General features: G+C 34.9%; 1 protein-coding gene across 1 annotated transcript; it reads right to left on the reverse strand.

Annotated features, from left to right (window-relative positions):
- LOC575497 (serine--pyruvate aminotransferase, mitochondrial) lies at positions 1–11,158 on the reverse strand. Its single transcript, XM_030986512.1, has 12 exons — positions 10,862–11,158; positions 10,098–10,290; positions 6,930–6,994; positions 6,379–6,479; positions 5,192–5,262; positions 4,574–4,658; positions 3,923–4,018; positions 3,217–3,286; positions 2,515–2,610; positions 1,792–1,874; positions 1,131–1,176; positions 1–338 (listed from the first exon to the last, which is right to left on the reverse strand). The coding sequence occupies exons 1-12, from the start codon at positions 11,027–11,029 to the stop codon at positions 228–230; spliced, it is 1,185 nt and encodes a 394-aa protein (XP_030842372.1). The 5' UTR covers positions 11,030–11,158; the 3' UTR covers positions 1–227.
- Positions 11,159–19,780: the final 8,622 nt, after the last annotated feature.

The raw sequence follows: 19,780 nt of genomic DNA on the forward strand, positions 1-19,780 counted from the left end.
AATCAACATTTTATGCCTTTTAAAATAACTTTTACAAAGTATTTTCATAGATGTTAACGGCTTTCCATAATTGTTAAGTCAAACTTAGAGATAAGTTCAACTCAGGATCTGTGTTAAACACCCCTGTGGATTCAATGGGATGGGGGTGGGTGGGGGATGAAGGTACATGTCTTTGGTGGGTGGAATCCACTAACATCCTCTATCCAGGTGGGTTTAGGGAAGCTAGCCTAGAGACGAGATGTGGTCCTGGAATGGTTGAGTCCATCCTCCAGCACTCTTAGGACTCTCTTCACATTGTCCTGGTTTGCGTTGTACCCCATCAGCCCTATGCGCCATACCTGAGACAATAGCAAAGATAATTATAGAAGGAGGTGAAAGAAAAAGAGGAACAGAGAAATGGGTAGAGGGAGGGCGACAGATAGAGAGCCAGAGACAGGGAGAGTGAGAAACAGAGAGACAGAGTGAAAGAGAGAGAAAGAGAAATTAATACAAAATATATATATTTGTAGTGAGCAACAAAACAAATGAGATACTCATTCCTTTTATGCCTTTGTCATTTTTGTTAGGAAGTAACTAATGAATATACACTGGATGTTGCCCTTCGTAGTAGGGGCCAGCACCCTCCCCCCCCCCCCCCCCCCCCAATTCATGTATGCAATGTATCTTGAGATAGAAGACATCCTAAGATAATAACTGAAAATTGTAAGTGGTGTCTAAGTGTAGACTCCATCTTATCTGCAGCTATCATGACAAGTGAGTTTAAAAGGTGCACAAAAGCATGTTACCCTAGTGTTATATTTAGCACACTACCTTTCAAGAATTTGTTTAAAGCCCCACTGCACTACCTATAGCTACTTGCGCCCAATGCCTAATCAGTGACCATTGGTCCCCCAATCCCCCCTTTCTTATAGTTATGTTAAATGAGAGCTGACTTGATGAGATAACCACCTGTCAGTGACCATGCTGGAAGGTCTAATCCCTCCTGGCCAAACTAGTGCGGTGGGTATGAATATATCTTAACTTGATACTGAAACTTTGATTGTCAAACCAGGTTCCAATGTGCTGCTCCATCAATATTTAGATGAATTTTTGTCATCAGTTCAAACAGATTTCAAACACCATGAACGTACCTTTCCTGCACTCGGCCCAAGACCACCAGATATCTCTATCCTGTACCTACAATGGGGTGAAATAAAAACACTTGAATGTTTAGCTATGACAATAGTCAGTAGTAGTGGGAGAAGAAGTGAAAGCAACAGTTGTTGTGGTAATTTTAAGTGGTGCTAGTGGTAAAAATAGTAGTAGTGGTAGTTGTAGTTGTAGTTGTATTAGTGGTAGTGGTAGTAGTAGTGGTAGTAGTGGTAGTGGTAGTAGTAGTACTAGTATTGTAGTAGTAGTGGTAGTAGGAGTAGTAGTAGTAGTAGAAGAAGTAGGGTTAGTAACAGTAGTTGTTCTAGTAGTAGTAGCAGCAGCAGTAGTAGTAATCGTTGTTGTGGTATTGGTAGTAGTAGTAGTAGTAGTAGTAGTAGGAGCAGTTATAGTAGTAGCAGCATCAGTGGTAGTAGTAGAAGTAGTGCCACCAGCAGTCGTAGTGGTAGTAGAATTACATGAAGTAGCAACTAAATATAACCACTTTATCTATGTTTAATGACACACAGTCATATGTGCACTATCTATGCTGGCATCATCTTATTTTATCATGGCAGTTTTCTGACACAGTGTTGGGTGCCATGTGAATACAAGGCTATAAGCTGTATTCATGAAAGACTTGGGAGCTGTTCAATGACTTACTTCTGCATCACATACACGACAACCTTCTTCCAGTCCGTACCAGGGGGTACCAAGATGGCGCTTACTGTGGGGAGACGGGTCGCCTGGAGGGATGAGAGTTACAGAGAAAGAGAGAGAGAGAGAGAGAGAGAGAGAGAGAAGGGGGTAGAGAGAGAGAGAGAGAAAGAAAAAAAAAGATAGTGAGATGGAGGAAATAGAAAAACAGAGTCAGAGAAAGAAAGATTTAGAGATGAAGATATTGAGGGAAAGAGAAATTGGGAGGGAACATTATATCTGGTGAGAGTATGATATCATACTTTGGGTTCAAAATTACATATATCTTTACAACAAATCAAACATTTTAAGATGTAGATTTTCATTTGGATACAAGTAAGAGTAATGTTCCTTCCTTAATTGTAAATTCTTTGTACACAGGCCTTCTACATGTAGGGCACTCAAAGGGGAACATATTATTGTTATTATTACTTATACCACGCTTTTCCCATAAGGCCCAAAGTGCTCACAGTAATGGCAGTTCCATAAATACATGTAATACGAAAAACAATCTTACAGCTACAAACTGCAAAAAAGATGTGTGTTCAAGGCTTTTCTGAAGGTAATAACTGAATAGTAGTATTCTACATTCATGTAGCAGAAGCATAACACAATAGTGGCAGTTCTCCTTGATAACAGGATAGAAAATACTTGTTTTATTTCATCATACATCAGCTGCACCGATCTTACCTCATCTTCAACAAACAATTTAAGTCCCAGTTTCTCCAGTCCAGCGTAGAGGGAACGGGCTGCAGCCCTATGGCGCTCCCAGCATCCTTCTAGCCCCTGGAAGGTACAGATAAAACATGTGGTATATGAAGAGCAATAGATACAATTGTGACTCTTGAAGGATGTTAATTCCTTCTCACGATACATAATGTCCATATTTAGAAGAACATTATATCTGTTCAATGTTGGCTCATGACAAAAGGAAAAAAAAAATCAAGTTATACCAGAAAATGTACAGAGAGAATTATAATACAGAGTGTGAGAAGGGGAGAGAGAGAAAGAAAGAGAGAGAGAGAGAGAGAGAGAGAGAGAGAGGGGGGGGGGAGATGAACATATCATTTGATAGGTCTAGACAGAGGCTATGAGAAATAAGAAATAAAAGCTTAAGATAGAATGAAAGAGATAGAGAGGAAAGTGGAAAGGGAGAAAAAGCAATGGAAGACAGACAGAGAGAAAGAGGAGAGAAAAGGAAAGAGAGGAGAGAAGGAAAAAAGTGGCAGAAAAGAGAGAACTCACTAGCAGGAGGAAAGGAGAGAATTTAGAATGGAGACAAACAGATGACACACACATTGGCATGTGGGAATATAGAATAAGAGATAATGAGATAATGGAGAAAGAGATAGAGGAGAGACAGAAACTGAGAAGGATTGATTTCTGGCCTACCTCTTCTGCTACCATAGCCAATCCTTCTCTCAGTTGATACAGGTTTGTCACTGGACATGTATGGTGGTATCTGGGAAAAATAAACACAAAAGCAATTTCAATCAAATAAATTCTTTAACTTACTCAAAATACAGCACAAGTAACAGAAAAAATGAACACAAACCACAAAACATCATCATCTTTGATTAAAGTTAGCATTTCCCTCATACGATGGGATACTGACTTTTGTGCCATAACACTTCCTCTCTCCACTTCTTCTTGTCTCGAGCATTCACTTCATTTATACCAACCTTTATGCTCTCTTTCATCACCATCTCATGCCATCCACTTCCAGATCTCAAGCTCTTTTCACAGGTTCATCATCTTCCCTTCTCAACACATGACCCATCCATCTAAATCCACTTCTCTTTACTACTTCCACCAGTTAATAATAGGTAATATAATAAACAGGTTATTATATATATACAGAATGGCCGTAATACTAATGGCAGCCGTGCTAAAGCCAGGGTAATAATCTCCCTCTGCGCCTTGGAATAGTTTACTGGATCGATGGAGCAATTACAAATGCTGCAGTATTATTTACAGAAGACAATTCCAAGTTTGTTTGTTTTTTGGTAAAAATATGAATGTGAATGAAGTTATGTATTCATTTCCTTCAATTTCATTAGAATAAAAATAATAATAACCAACAAATAATTTAAGATACCTCCTAGGCCCTGCATCACATCCCCAGTAGTTGGCTAGATGATTCAGATCCAGATAGAAAGAAGGCACTCTGATCTTCTTGCTCTTAAACTTGGATCTGGGTAAAAGAAGATGAAAATGAGCAAAGCATATATCGTTCATTCCGAGCTAGAAGGGCAATGATTTTATACAAAATTAATTCTCTTCCGGCTTCAAAACAGACGACATATAATGTTCCATTATTCTGATGTGTAGAATACATACAAAGATATTACATATAACAAATTAAAATAATTGTTAGTCTTCTAAACGTGATACTCAAAGTCCATCTAAAGTACATACCAGTCCATGGGAGTGGACATGAAGACTACTCAGGAGATTTAAGAAATGTGATCTATTTAGGAAGGTGGCCTTTATATACAGGTTCCTTTATGACAGGTTCCAGTGAGAAATACTGGTCAAGGGATACAAAAATGTAGCGTTATATACAGATGGGCTTTCTATACAGGTGGACACTTGAATATATTTGATTGTAATAACAGTACATACTTGGAGATTGCATAACAAAGTGAGTTAGTTCTCTATGCACTTTGCAGCATAAATCAATATATTCAATATATCCTGATCAGGTTCAAATCTATGTACATGAGGTGCTTTATATAATAGTGCTTACATTGCTCTTTGACTGAATGATATAGGAGCAGTACCAGGGGGTGCACCAAGGACCTTCTGGCTACCACTGTAGATGGCATCAATACCTGGAAGAAATTGGTAGAAATTTGAACATATGTTAAAGCATATTCATTCATCTTTCAGAAAAATATCAAAAAATGCCTAATTCCACTATGAATTGTTGATATAAAAGTATTTTTAATGCACAGAGTATTTACTTTATAGAAGCAGCTGTTTTGCCGAAAAATAGCACATTTGTGACTGTGATGCTCCTTATGGTTCAATTCCATTAGTACCTCGGTCGTATCAAATCATACAATAAGCCAGAATGTCTTCTTTTGCTTTAAATGCAGCTTTCTGACGAAGTGTTGCAGAGGCGCACGAAACGTTGTGATCTTTTAGATCTCTTGTTGACCATACATTGCGAGACAAACGAATATCACTAGCGATATTATTCTCGATACTACATCCGCAATGCGTAATATAGTTAGCATTAGGGTAAAATCATTGGCCACAAAAATCAAATGCATACCAAAAAAATAAGTAAAATACTTATGATTTTATTTTCTAACTGAATAATGTCCATGACCTTTCATTGTAAATGATCATGTACTCTTACCCCATTCATCCACAAACATAGGCACCCCTCCCAGAGATGCAACAGAGTCTACCAAGAAGAGACAATCATTCCTAGACAGACAGCAGGAGAAATAGAAACAAATCATCAATATGACAAGCAAGAACTATATACAACTAAATCATTCATACCCCTTGTAAATTTTATGTTTGTGTGTTTTTCGTAACACAAGAATGAAAGGTCGACTGGTTGAATCATGGCTTTTGTTGAATACCTTTTAATGTGAGCTTCATATGTCACATTATCAAGAAACATACATTGGAACAAATAAACTTTTCTCAGACTTTAAAATTATAAACCTTGGTAGGGTACAAATAATTCAGTTGTTAACTGTATATACATTTTATTTATTTATTTATTGTGGTATAAAACAACATTGTACATGGCAGCCTTTCGGCTGAATCGAGTGCAATTTATACATCAGTATTAACACAAGGATACTGCACAAAATACAATAGTATTACAAAGTCATTAAAAATAGTACATTCATAACAAACAATTATAGGTACACCTTAGATTAAAGAATATTGATGGTGGGATAACGGAAGTGGGTAATGGATGTGGAAAAATAAGTGTTTTATGATATGACTTACGCAAATTCATAGGAGGAATATAACAGTTGAATAAATTATGATCAGTGCTAAGAAAATGTATCTGTTTTGCATGCTTCAAAGTAGGCCTATTGTCATGTGGGTGCACGGTACATGTATATGGAGAACAAAATGGACGTATAATTCACCTAAGACAAATGGAGAGTGAAATTATAGTTTCACTTCCTATTATTGGCTAATAGAGAATATGTTTGGTAATGCAATATTGAAATTAATATAATCTGTATAAACAAAACAGTAAATCTTCAGTAAACAATATAATTTTACATTCAAGCACATCTACATGTATAAGATAACAATTTGATTTACGTATATGCTCAACATATAATCCAAAAAGAGCTTGTGTGAACAAAGAAATATATTTTGAAAGCTGAAGCTATGACAAATAAGAATACAAATTTCATTTTAGCCCTATCAATGCCATACAGGATTTTTTTTTTTAAAAGCTAAATTTCCACATTGGATTGAAAATTGAATAGTTGCCTACAGTGTAGGTGGAAGTGCCACCACCCCAACCCCCGGGATAAAAAAATAAGGGTGATATTCCTTGTTTGTTACCTGTGGCACACGTTTCCAATTCCTTGCAATGGCTGTAACACACCAGACGATGACTCTCCATGTGTGATGGCAAATAAGGCTGGTTTGTAAACGTGAATACTCTGATGAAAGAAAAAAAGAAGAAAAGACTCTTTCAAAGTTTTGTGAGTGGGGCGTATCCTAGGTTAGTGCACACTTTTTCATCTGGGGGTGGAGGAGGGGGGAGGGGCAGAGAAGGGATGTTTGTTTCTGGTAAAATCACTGTTACTCAGATGCAGATCCAACGTATGAAAACTGTACCCATCAAAGGTGCATGTCCATGTACTTGTTTAAATTGATACATTACAAATGTTACAGTTACTAGTCATGTTTACATGTAAGTGCAGGCATGGTCATGACAGTAGTTCTAAGGGGTTCTAGATTTGTCTCAATATGAAAGAAAAAATATTTTGGAAAAAACACAACAAAACAATTGTCAACCTGACCCCTAATTTTACATCATCAAAGGTAGAATGGAAATCTCAAAAGAAATTCTCCATCCTATTGTTCTTCAACTTTATCTCATCACTGACCTGTTCAATCTGCTTGAGGGAGAATGCTACACCAGTTGGGTTCTGCAATACTTTCACATTGGCTCCTGATAAAATAAAAACAATGACAGGGAGAAAAATAGAATGCCATTATGATTGATGATTGTTTTACCCGACTGCTAAGAAAACATGTAAATGCTTGTAAGTAAACAACCAGTGGACGGGAGACTTTAAGTCCTCTCTGGGGCAGGTCCAAGCTATTTGGATTGTGACGTACGGGACATTCAGAGACTTTAAACAAGAAATAACAATGGATGAAATTATTTATATGGCTATCTTTTGGTATGAGTCTGTGGCTATTATGGGCTAGTTCATTTGTGGAAAGTTTTAGTTCTGAACAATTCATAAATTAATTTTTAATGTAATTAATGTGCTGCGTGACGTACGGGACCAGAGAATTTCTGACTTTTTCAAAAATAAGTTTGTCGTAAAAATTCTCTGAATTTATGAAGTTATGAGATTTATGGTAATGATATCTTAATTCATTATGGAATCAAGCATTAATCACAACTATAACTATATTTTTCTGACCTTCCGTTGTTATGTAATATACCAAAACATAAATGTGTGTATGTGACGTACGGGACACGTGACGTACGGGACAACTTTTCCCTATGGGAAAATGCATTGAAATGAAGAATTTTCGTCAAAATTTGTTAAATATGAACAATTTTAACTTAAATCAGTGACAATTAGAGTGTTTTAGAACCCAATTAGATCCTCTGACCATCACTCAATATCCTCTGTGTTAATTTATGAGGTAAATCAATACAAATATTACTTTAATAAAGAAAACAAATTAAATTACATACATACACACACACTATATTACCATTTTTATTCCATTTACCCATCTATCATGTGCAGTCATGCTTCTTTTCTCATTTCTTTCATCCATTCCATTCAACAGTGCTACATGTACATGTAAATGTTTTAAAATAATAATTAATGAAGAAGATGAACTTGAACTTGAAAACTTTCATTAAAACTTGTTTGAAACACGGGGGCACACTCGGCACATCATATTTTGTGAACAAAGATACGGTACATTACAAATATGAAATCTTTTCTTCATAGCTTGTTTGAATTACTTGATAGTAATATCATAGAATTTCGAAGGAATTCAAAGATAACGCTGAACATATTGTCTTATTCTAATCTTTTTATCACAGATTAGAACATGTACATATATATGTTGCTGTCATATATTCAAGAAGTTTAATGTACCGGTACATTAATGTACATGTTTGTGAAAGATGGATACAAAAATATAAATCTTGAATGTATTTTGTATTGATTAAAGACATCTTATTAACACCACCAGATATAATAAATTAAAACCCTAGGTTTGTGTGACCTTTTCCACAATTCAAAAGATTAAAGCGTAATTCAACAAAAATGCATGGATGTAAAAGTGATGAAAATCCTAAGTGGCTGAGAGTGAGAGAGGCTATCCTTCCTTAAAAGTTATGATTTAGTTTTTAGGAGATCAAAATTCCTGAGCTGGCTCCATAACATGTACATGTACTATTATGATTTACATATTTAGCATCCTGCCAATGTTGGGGACATCAACTGGCAAAATACCAAAGTTGATAATACCAGGGGTCTGGCTTGAAGACTAATTACATCAATAAAAATTCATAATTGAATGACACATGCCTTTAAGACTTAAACAATAACAACAACAGTATGAGTAAATTCCTAGAAGGGACCCAGTTGGAATGTTCATATATCCCTGTATACAACAAGTTTCCTAACACATATATATTCTCCTTTTGGTCATTTCCCTTTTTCACATCTTGCATTGGTTTTATATGGGGTTGTCCCGTACGTCACACACTTGTCCCGTACGTCACATTTCTTAATTTGATTATGTAATCAACACAGAATTTTCGTAATTTTTGTTAAACCTATTTTTTGCTAGGTATTCATGTAAATTAGAACTTCCTAGAATATCTTTAAAAAAAAAAATTATTTTCATAATTAAAATTAAACAAATTAATGTCAAATTGTGACGTACGGGACATCACATTTTGGAACCTACCTCATTTGCATAATTAATTAATTTTGAAAGTTTTTATATTTTTTTCCTATTTTCTAGTATGATGGTCTACATGTCCTAAAATATTTAATTTTGAAAAAATAATTCAAATGAGATACAAAAATAAAAATGTAATGTCCCGTACGTCACGCTAATTAACACAAATCAAAGTTCGTGACCTTGGCATTCTTCGTATTTTGATGATTTTTTATTTTTTTTATCAGATTCATAAAATTCATAGTTTCAGCTTTAAAATGATGTATAGTTTGTTAAATATATATAAAGATGAAATTTGACCCCCAGAGGGGACAATAGCTTGGACCTGCCCTCTGAAGGACTTGGTAATGAGGATTAATGCCTTACCAAAGGGCACAAGCCCTTGGTTTTTAACCTAGGACCTCCTGGCTACAAGACCACGGCTCTGCCACTAAGCCGGCCATCATGCTTCATAAATAGGATTATGATCTCCTTGAACAGTGAAACCTTAGATGCCTACTGATCAAGGGATACTGATCGAGGGATGTTAATGAAGGTTTCCTGACGAGATCAAAAATGCATACCTTGAAATAAGCAGCTCTTAAAACTAAAAGAAACCGACTACTTTCATTATATGTAAAGACAGAAAATTTAAAATCCAAATACATGTAGGCATATACTTTACCCGGCATGAAAAATGATTTTATAAGATTGCCAAATTGCAGAACAAAATACAATGCATCTCAACCCATTTACTTTAAATGCAGCTAATGGTGTTTTCCTAAAACGATGTGTGTATTTCTTTGTTATCTTTTTAAAGTATCTGCAAATAACTTCAATAAGTGTCATCAGAACTACCTAGATCATCAAGGACAGAAGAAGCCTTCCATATTCAAAGACTATCGGCCAGGTGATTTTCAAAGAAGGCCACCCTATTTTTAGATTTTCAAATGGCTGCCATTTGGGATATGTCTGGGCTGTGTGGAAGAAAATAATGCCAATATGATGTTACCCTGTGAAAATATTTCTGATTTGTTATTATTAAAAAAGAAGAAGATAAGAGCAGGTAACCCAATAGAGGAAGCAGATGGGAATGCTTAACAGTTCTGCTTTGGGTTTATTTCTCTTACCAAGTCTCTTGCCTAGATCTGCTATTCTCTCTCCCCAGATCCCATTGGAAGCAACCAGAATCACATCACCGGGTTCAATCAGGTTCATCATGGCTGCCTCCATCCCACAATGTCCTGAACCACTCACAGCGAACGTTAGTTCATTCTTCGTCTGGAATACATACTGTAATCCCTTCTTTATGTCGTCCATGATCTAGAGGAGTGCAATATGAAAATACATCATGATACATCATACATACACGGTAGAGGGTTCTAAAGTTATGCGGGTCCTTACTTTACATGTACATGTACACACCCTGCAAATACGTGCAATGTTATGCTTTCAATGCTAGCCAAACTTCTGATGTAACTGAGCAACAAGAATCTCATTAATTTCTTTCCATTTTGTGAAATTATGAGTAGGTCTAGATAGAAATCAGGGTGAGATTCTCATCTGACAGCTTTAATTTATTACATGCATGTGCATTACTTAAGTTAAGGACCCTTTAGTTTCAATTTCATCTTGTCCACCACAATTTGACCATGCACTAGATCTAGCTGCTGCAGGCAGGCATCAATATCAAGTGAAAAATGTGTTAATTATCTTGATCATGGTCTATATATTTTGCACCTGGATTGAGGCCTACACACATTTCGGACATGGCACACACCACACTGCAGTGCATAATATTCGTTGTATGAAGTAGCATTTACCGAGGAAGAAGAAGAAGAAGAAGAAATAGAAATAAGAAAGCATGAAGGATCTGTAAAATACAACGACTGACCTTTAAAGTCTCCGGATGCATGTGTCCAAGTATCGGCAGAGCTCCGGCTGCGAGGATCCTCGGTGGTACGTTGGAAGGCCCTGGTCCCATCAACAGCTTTTGGGGGACGATCATTGGCAAAAGGAGCTCCTTTGGAGAACTCACCGCCATGGATTTATTTCCGACCATCTTGTCAGAGTCTAAATGATTAAGTTAAGCCTACTTCTGTGGTTAGGAAAAGTTCGATTATCCCCTAAAAACTTATATTTTGTCAAGTAATCCTGCGCCAGATAAAATGAGGTACGTAACAACACGGTCACGTGACACCTGCGCTTGATTGCCTTTTAGTAGTCTTGTAGTACACACGTAAATTTAAATCGTTCGCAAAAATTATATTACCTTGTGTCACATTAGAATAACTCTAAACAAATAAGTTAATTAACAAAATTTAGTAATTTTAAGTACTGATTTTTTGTGGAACTGTGTTATTTTTTTACTCGCAAAATAAAATAATATCTCTACTTACTAAATACAGTCTGCTTCTATAGTCTATTCCTTAACACACCCCTCCCACTCCCCCATGGCATAACACCTGGAGAAAGTGTGCAAAATTAATGATGTGAAAGCAATACACTCCTCCTCCTCCTCCTCCTCCTCCTCCTCCTCCTCCTCCTCCTCCTCCTCCTCCTCCTCCTCCTCCTCCTCCTCCTCCTCCTCCTCCTCCTCCTCCTCTTCCTCCCCTTTATCATTTTTTTTTTTTTTTTTTTTTTAATCTTTGCTCACTTCTTCTTCTTCATTCTATCTTTCTTTCTTTTCTTTCTCTTTTTTATACCTCGTCTTCTTCTCCTCTATTTAATGTTTTGTTTTGTTTTATGATTTTTTTTCTTCTTCTCCAAACAGAAGTAATAAAAATAAAAACATGGTAAATACAAATAACATCATTCAGAAGGTAAAACAATTCAAATTTGAAACTTGATTTGTACATTAATCCAAAACATTATACAGAAGAACATTATTAACAATATTCCTTTATCTCTGCTTCTTCAGTCAAAGTATAAAGCTACATAAATGTATTAGACGCGGAAGATAAATATGTTTTACCATGTACTAAAGTTGTGTATAATAATTAAGTAGTTACATCATGAAATTCATTAAAAAGTTCCAAAAGAGAATTGTATTTTAACCCTGTATCTTCAACATCAAAGTCAATTTCTCCATGTTAATGATAATTTCAACCAGAGGCGGCACTCCCGGTGTGGAGGCAGGGGGCACAGTGCCCCCCCCCCCCATTTTTAAGCACCCCAAAGTGCCTCTTTTTATATAGGAAAAGTGCCCCTTTAACTTTGACAAGTGCCCCCTTCCCCTTTTCACCTCTGATAAGTGCCCCTTTTATTATGAGACGTGCCCTTTTTAGTTCGACAAGTTCTCATTTCCCTTTGCAATAAGTATCCATTTCCCATTCTCATAAGTGCCCATTTTGATCGCTAGTGAGTGTCCCTTTCAGGTACGAGAAGTGCCCCTTTTCACATTTGATAAGTGCCCACTTCATCTCTGATAATTGCCCTAATCAAATGTGAGAGGTGCCCCTTTTTACTAGCTGAGTGCCCTTTACCTTTGTAAGAAGTGCCCCTTCCCCTTTTAATAACTACCCCCTTTTTAACTTGGATAATTAGTGCTAACACTTACTTTCTGTTTGGTATTTTGCACAGTAGCCTTATGTACATATCAATGTTTTGCGTTTAAAAGTGATTTTTTTTTTTGTTTTTGGTATTACTTAATCAGTTATTATTATTGTTGTTGTTTTTTTTCTCATAAAATAATAATTCATAATAATTAATTTTACAGGGGGGCTTACACCGACTTTTTTAGTCGGCCCTCCTTCCCTTTCAATTTCATGTTTATTTTATTAATATATCGTATTGTGCAAATTGATATATATGAATATAAATATGTGAATATGTTAAAATGTACCATCATTATAAATATGAACGATTGAAAGAGGAAAATAAATAAATTGAATTGAATTGAATTGAAAAATTGAATTGAATATGCCTTTCTTATTACTGTCGTTATTTTAAGCATTTAAACTCTCGCATTGATTTATTTTCATCTCTCAATCATCTGCAGTTTGGTCTATTTGTGTATCAAAAGTGCATTTAAATAAAAGACCAAGAAATGCATGGTTCACCGAGGAAGGGAGTATCGTTTCCTTTTCAATTCCTTTATTTGATGCTATCTCAGAAAGATATGTGTAGTTTGTTACGTAACTATGATGCCACCTATTGATAACAGAATTGAATAGCCAAGCTTTCCTATTTACTGATTCCATGGTAGGGAATGCCACGCATACTTGATCAAATCATGGACCAGGTTTATATGTCGGCAGTTTATAAGATAAATGATACTAACATCAAATCTCACTATCTCATTAGATACTAATATATATTTTGTTACGGGCAATCTTGACATCATCGGTGTCTAAACTTATTAATCATCATGTATCCCTATAGTGTAAAATCAGCAAATCTGCATTAAAAAAAAAAGTCATTGACATCAGAAAGCGTTAACAAATAAAAGCGAACTAGGTAATACCAGTGAGGCAGACTGGACTTGTGACAATGCAAAGGTAATGGCTTCGATTCTCAGCTAATCCTTATTTCCTATTTTTTTTAATTATTGTTTTCCCCTTAATATTGAGTTACCAAAACAATTCTTTACAGGGGACCCCTTAAAAACAGAAAATAGAAAGAACAGAAAACATAAAGAAATTTTTATCTTCTCTCTCTTTAACAAGTGGCACTCTGAATTAGGAAGAATATAAAAACACCTGAGTTTTGTCATTACCAATTCTACATGTTTAAAACCGGTTCGACAATAAACAGTCTTGATACTACATTTTGTATTTTGTCATAAGCATGATGATATGTCTCTTGAATACCAATTGTGAAATCATATTAAATCAAATGGTATTCTCATAAATTATTCAGTATAATTATAGAAATTATGAAAATGCCTTTTGAAAGCCAAAAGGTTAATTTGAGCCAGATGAACGTTTCAGTTTGGTGTTCCTACAGATCTGAACGCAAAGAGCGCCACCTAGAGGGCGATATCAATAAACAACCAGGGTTCTCTCATTTTCCAGGTACCTTCCATGGTTGATCTTTTTTCTTCTTCATAAGGCCTTATTTACTGCTCGTAAAACAATTAACGAAACAGCGAGACCAATCTCACTCTAAGGGTTCTATACATTATTACCTCCCTCTTTAGATAATAGAGTACCTTTTTTAAAAAACAATTTTCGAAGTAAAAATAGATTTAAATTGATCTGAAAGTATTCGCACGAGAGATGTAAATTTTGTTTGATAATCGCAATAATAAAACTACATAATTTTCTTATCCTTTATCAGATTGTCCTCAAACCTTTTCTCTCATTCAAATCTTTGATTAGGCTAAGTCCATGCTTTGGGCCTAATCTCATATCCTTTCCCCTAAAAAATGAGGGGAAGAAGAAGAAGAAGGAGGATAAGAAGAAGAAGAAGAAGAAGAAGAAGAAGAAGAAGAAGAAGAAGAAGAAGAAGAAGAAGAAGACGAAGAAGAAGAAGACGAAGAAGAAGAAGAAGAAGAAGAAGAAGAAGAAGAAGAAGAAGAAGAAGAAGAAGAAGAAGATGAAGAAGAAGAAGAAGAAGAAGAATAAGAAGAAGAAGAAGATGATGAAGAAGAAGAAGAAGAAGAAGAAGAAGAAGAAGAAGAAGAAGAAGAAGAAGAGGAAGAAAAGAAGAAGATGAAGAGAAAGAAGAAGGGAAAAAAGAAGAAGTAAAGAAGAAGTAAAGAAGAATAAAAAGAATAAAAAAATTGGCAGAAGAATAGACATGCTCCTTTCTCTTTGGCGTTCTCTCTTCCATTCCATTAACAATAATATTAATCATCTCTCATAGTTACATGCATTCACCTTCCATTGATTTCTTCTTCCTCATCTTTCATTCATTATCTCTTCACAGTCTCATATACAATGTGATACACAGAAACAACTATTTACAAATATATAGTATAAAATATCACCGAACGTTTTTTTATTTTAATAATCTTCAACATTTCAGATTAGTCAACAAAGCAAGGTATATTTTCCACGGTAAAAATTCAATTTAGTACAACAACAAAATACCAGTATTATTTTGTCTCGAGTCTCGACCCATTTTTTACACCAAACCAAATATAATATATACTTTCCAAGTGATGTGGTCCTTGCAAAATGAGGTGCACATACAATAAACATAAATAAACATAATAACTTGCAGTCCTTATTAAGAAAATAAGCAATCATAATATACATACACATGCCACAATGTTCTATACAAAAATATCAGTATGTCCAAGCTTTTTTGGCATTAAAATAAACAAAAAATACAGCCTCTCATCTTTTGACAGTATTTGAGATACAAAGTACTTTCTTTACACAGACATGAAACACAAACAGTTATGGAAGAATACAACACATTAGGATAGGCAAGACAGATGAAAACTGAAGAGATGACTGATCTAATACATAAAGAGAAGGGAGATTGAGAATAAGAGAGAGAAGGAGAAAGAGGGAGAGAGGGAGAGAGAAAGAGAGAGAAAGAGAGAGAGAGAGAGAGAGAGAGAGAGAAATACAGAGGGGAGAGCGAGAAAGAGAGAGAGAGAAAGAAAGAGAAAACTGAGGGAACCTAAGATAAAGAGATTTCTTGTTGAGCAGTGAATGAGTCTTTCATAAATACAATGTTTTTTAAATATATTACAAAAATCCTCTGCTGAGAGCCAGGACGTTATACTTTAAGAAAGAAATATGGCTCTCAGCATTCTAAACAATGTCAAACAGCACTTTGCCCAGATGACATGATTTTCTGATCGGCTTAAGCATCATGTAAATTATTGACAGTTTGAGTACAATGTGTATACAAATATCTTTCCTCCATTCTATGAAGATAAAAAAAAGAAGAAAAAAGAAGATCATTGTTTTATGCATCCTTTCATTTTGATTGATGCAGTCAAAAACCATATCGACAAAGTGAAAAAATAGGATTAACAATGAAACATAATCAGACCAATTTAAGATACAAATAGAAAATAGATATGATCTACAGATAGGGGAAGACAGACTATAGTTACCCAGACAAAGTACACGTCTAATGAAAGCAGTTTAACTAGAAGACTCAGATTCTTTTCTTTCATTCTTTTTTCTCTTTTTTAAATATCTTTAAAAACAATAATAATCCATTGTCATTCAACCTCTTTCTGACATGTCTGTTCGGAGCCAGAAGGGCATTGACTCATATCTAATAGCTAATGCCCTTCTGGCCCGAAACAGATGCTAATACACTTTGTATTAAAGAATGCCTCACATTAACAAGCATATCTCACCAAATTTAGCAGTGAAAATATTCCAATCATTCTAATACCAACCATTACGAAGACTGTTCTTTTTCATTTCCTTTCAAAAATCATTTCATCATATTACCTTTATAAAGACTTCTGTCTATAAAGACCACACTTTATTTCTTTCAATTGAACCTTTATACAGATCTAACTGAGCAAACACAATCGTTCACAATGGATTATCATCCAACGTAGAATGCGAAGCAATACATTTTCTACACATCATTTAGAAGAAGAGGGAAAGAGACAGAGACAGAGACAAGAGAAAGAGAGAGAGAGAGAGAGAGAGAGAGAGAGAGAGAGAGAGAGGAGAGAGAGAGAAAGAAAGAGAGAAAGATAAAAGCAATGGCGACCTTCTTGCGTCAAAGTGACAATCCTATTCTCACTACCTCCTCGACGACCCCCCATAAGCTATAAAGAGCTAGCTCTGCAATATGCAAATAAAAACAATAGTTCATTCCAATTCAAAATATTCAAATTATCTCCAAATACATACATGTCAGACCAAACATATACAGACATAAGCAATACAAATCTAGATACATTACTATGTATGGACACTAAAATGAAAGGACAATATCATGAGCTGAGATACAGAAGGACGTTAACTCTACATAAATCAACACCCTTCTGGCCCTAAGCAGATGATATGGTCTCTTGAGAAACATTAGAGTTTTAACTGGCACAATGCCCTTATGAGTCTAGAGACATAATACTGAGAAGTCTGTAACAGTATAGTACATGCATGCATGGGGTGAAAGCATTAAATTTAACAGGAGTTATCAATCACACATAGATTTATTTCCTGTTTTTATCTTGCTCAATTATCCTCAGCCACTCATAATCATCCTTTCTAACACTTCTTTGACTGCTAATACACTGTTATAAAACTGAAAACAATTTAGCAGCTTAGCCTAGCACCATTTAACGCCCATTTCATTCTGTTTTGAAAATAGGGTATGATTACAAAAAAGGTCTGCATTTTTATCTGAAAAGACAAATAAATGAAACTTATTCCAAATTCTCCTTCATCAGTATTTCACCTTAGTGTAAGTCATTTATAATTGTTAGAGTTAAAAAAAAAGATCTACAAATTCCTGTGGTACTGTAAAACTCTTTTGATGAATGTCCTCTCTAATATTATTAACAACGAAAAAGAAAAATCTTTACATCTTTATGCATAAAATCTTTTTCTTCTGAAAATAATATTGTCCTGAATGAGGCAGGCAAACAATCTATCCTGGTCTAACTTAGCCCAGAACTATCACATCAACATAGAAGATGACTTTTAGAATACAACTCATCACTATCAAGTGTTAAAGGTACTATGTCCCTTTTGCAGCCAACCTCAAATTCTGTAGAACTTGGCAGGAATGATGAATATGTCATGTATGTCCTATCTGTGAAATTGAAATGTTAGCAGTGTCCTCATATTCAAATTATGCAAGGAAACCCGTCTACTTGCTGACTTCACTGTCAGACACTATTGAGTCACTGACTGGCTTTTTCTTCTTTGGTAATAACATACATGAAAAGAGTTGTAAAGGGTACATGAGCATTTGTCTACATCAATAACCCACTTCTTATGATGGCCAAGATTAAACTGATTGAATCTTTGTGCAGCATAAAACGTATGACCATTCGGTACAATATTGTCTGAAAATCAAGACTATTACTTTTGGGCTCTATAGCCCTAAAGTCGATTTGACAACTAATAGTCGTTATTTTCCCACTTGAAGACATTTTCGAGCCCCACCTTTTTTAGGGAAGTTCTAAATTAGTATTATCTTTCAAATGCACTTGGAAATTAACTTTTTCATTTTTTTGGCCTGCAAATGGGACATAGTACCTTTAACAAACACATAATAAAATCAACATCTTGAGGTATTGCAAGCTTCAATGAGTGAGGAAATCACCTCTATATCATCCTGACAACAGACCTGTTTCACGACTGTCCAAACTTTGAAGCCGATTTGGGCTTTACTCTGAAGAAAAAAAGACTTACAGAGTTACAGGCACCAAAACTACAATTTGTAGTATTTGAATCGTTATCCAAAACCTCCAATCAGGAAAATCAAAATACAGTCAAACCTGTCTATAGCGACCGCCCAAGGCAAACACAAAAAGTGGTCTTTGTATACAGATTCCTTTAGTACATGATTCAATGGGAAACCAATTCCAAGGGAAACACAAAATGTGGTCTTTGTAGACAGGTGGTCACTAAAGCAGGTTGGACTGTACATGCACTTGTCTAAATATCTGTATCTACTGTAAATCTAGATGACAAATAGCATTGGGCAGTACTGATTTATATATAAGCAGTACAAGTTGTCATGGCGATCTAATACCAAGGTGAATGAAATGGTTTACTTACTTAAATAGTACAAGCACCAAATAATAATTTATTCTTAACCATACCGCTTATCATGGGATATATACAGAATATGAAAAGGCAGGACATATTGGCCCATATTAATTAATATGTTATAATAATTATATTAATTAATTCATATTAATGTATTACTTAACATTTTACTAATTTATATTTATTTATTAGCCTATATGACTGTAATATTTCACACAATATCTGTATGTAGGGGGAATCACTTTCATCCCCAAAAATGTTTAGTCTCTGACTTTTTACAAACAGGATAAAAGCTCAAATGAAACCAAATACAAAAATAGGGGATTCCCCATCCAACAAGAAATAGAAAAGTACTTTGTTTGTTCATCATCAAAGTTTGCATAGTACTTCATGGGCAAATTATTAATATCAATGCAAAGAATTTATAATAAAATGACAAACACATTATGAATAAATCTTATCAAACAAAAAAATAGTCCAATAGAAATGTAAGAGGGACTTTTATCCACCTGATCAAAATTCATTTACAATGCTTTTGATCAACTCTGTACTTAATAAAAACAAATTCTTTACATGAAACGATCTTCATAATGGTGCAGTGTTTCCCCGTATTAGTAATTTTGTGCATGATTTTTGACAAAATATTCATAAAATGCATAAAATATATACAAAACCTCATCATTATTTACCAAAATAACCACATACATAAACAACTGAAATTCAAAATCAAATTCTTACAACGTAAGAGAACCCTACATGTACCATGAATAACTACATTATAATGCTGAATTGTTTGGCAACAAATGGAGTTTCAAAGCAATAATTATCTAAATATACTTTAGAATAATAACCAAAGTAGTCTGTCATTCAAATGAAACTGACAATCAAATTCTCTTAAAGTTGTTTGAAAATAAATTAACAAACTCTGTATCCTCAAATTTTGTTCGCATCATTGACAACATAACATAGTACATGAGTTCAATATTAATACTGTTTTAGTTTCCTCCTCTATCTCAAATCTGGACATCTATACCAGTACCGCGAAAATAAGATATTTCATTCCATTGTAATATACCCTTTTGGGAACAACCCAAAGTTATAATACTCATTAGATGTGCTCTTTGTATGAGTTGAGACCACAACACACTACACAATTTTTATTA

This window comes from Strongylocentrotus purpuratus, unplaced genomic scaffold (genome assembly GCF_000002235.5).
Source record: "Strongylocentrotus purpuratus isolate Spur 01 unplaced genomic scaffold, Spur_5.0 spur5_scaffold_16, whole genome shotgun sequence".
NCBI lineage: Eukaryota > Metazoa > Echinodermata > Echinoidea > Camarodonta > Strongylocentrotidae > Strongylocentrotus > Strongylocentrotus purpuratus.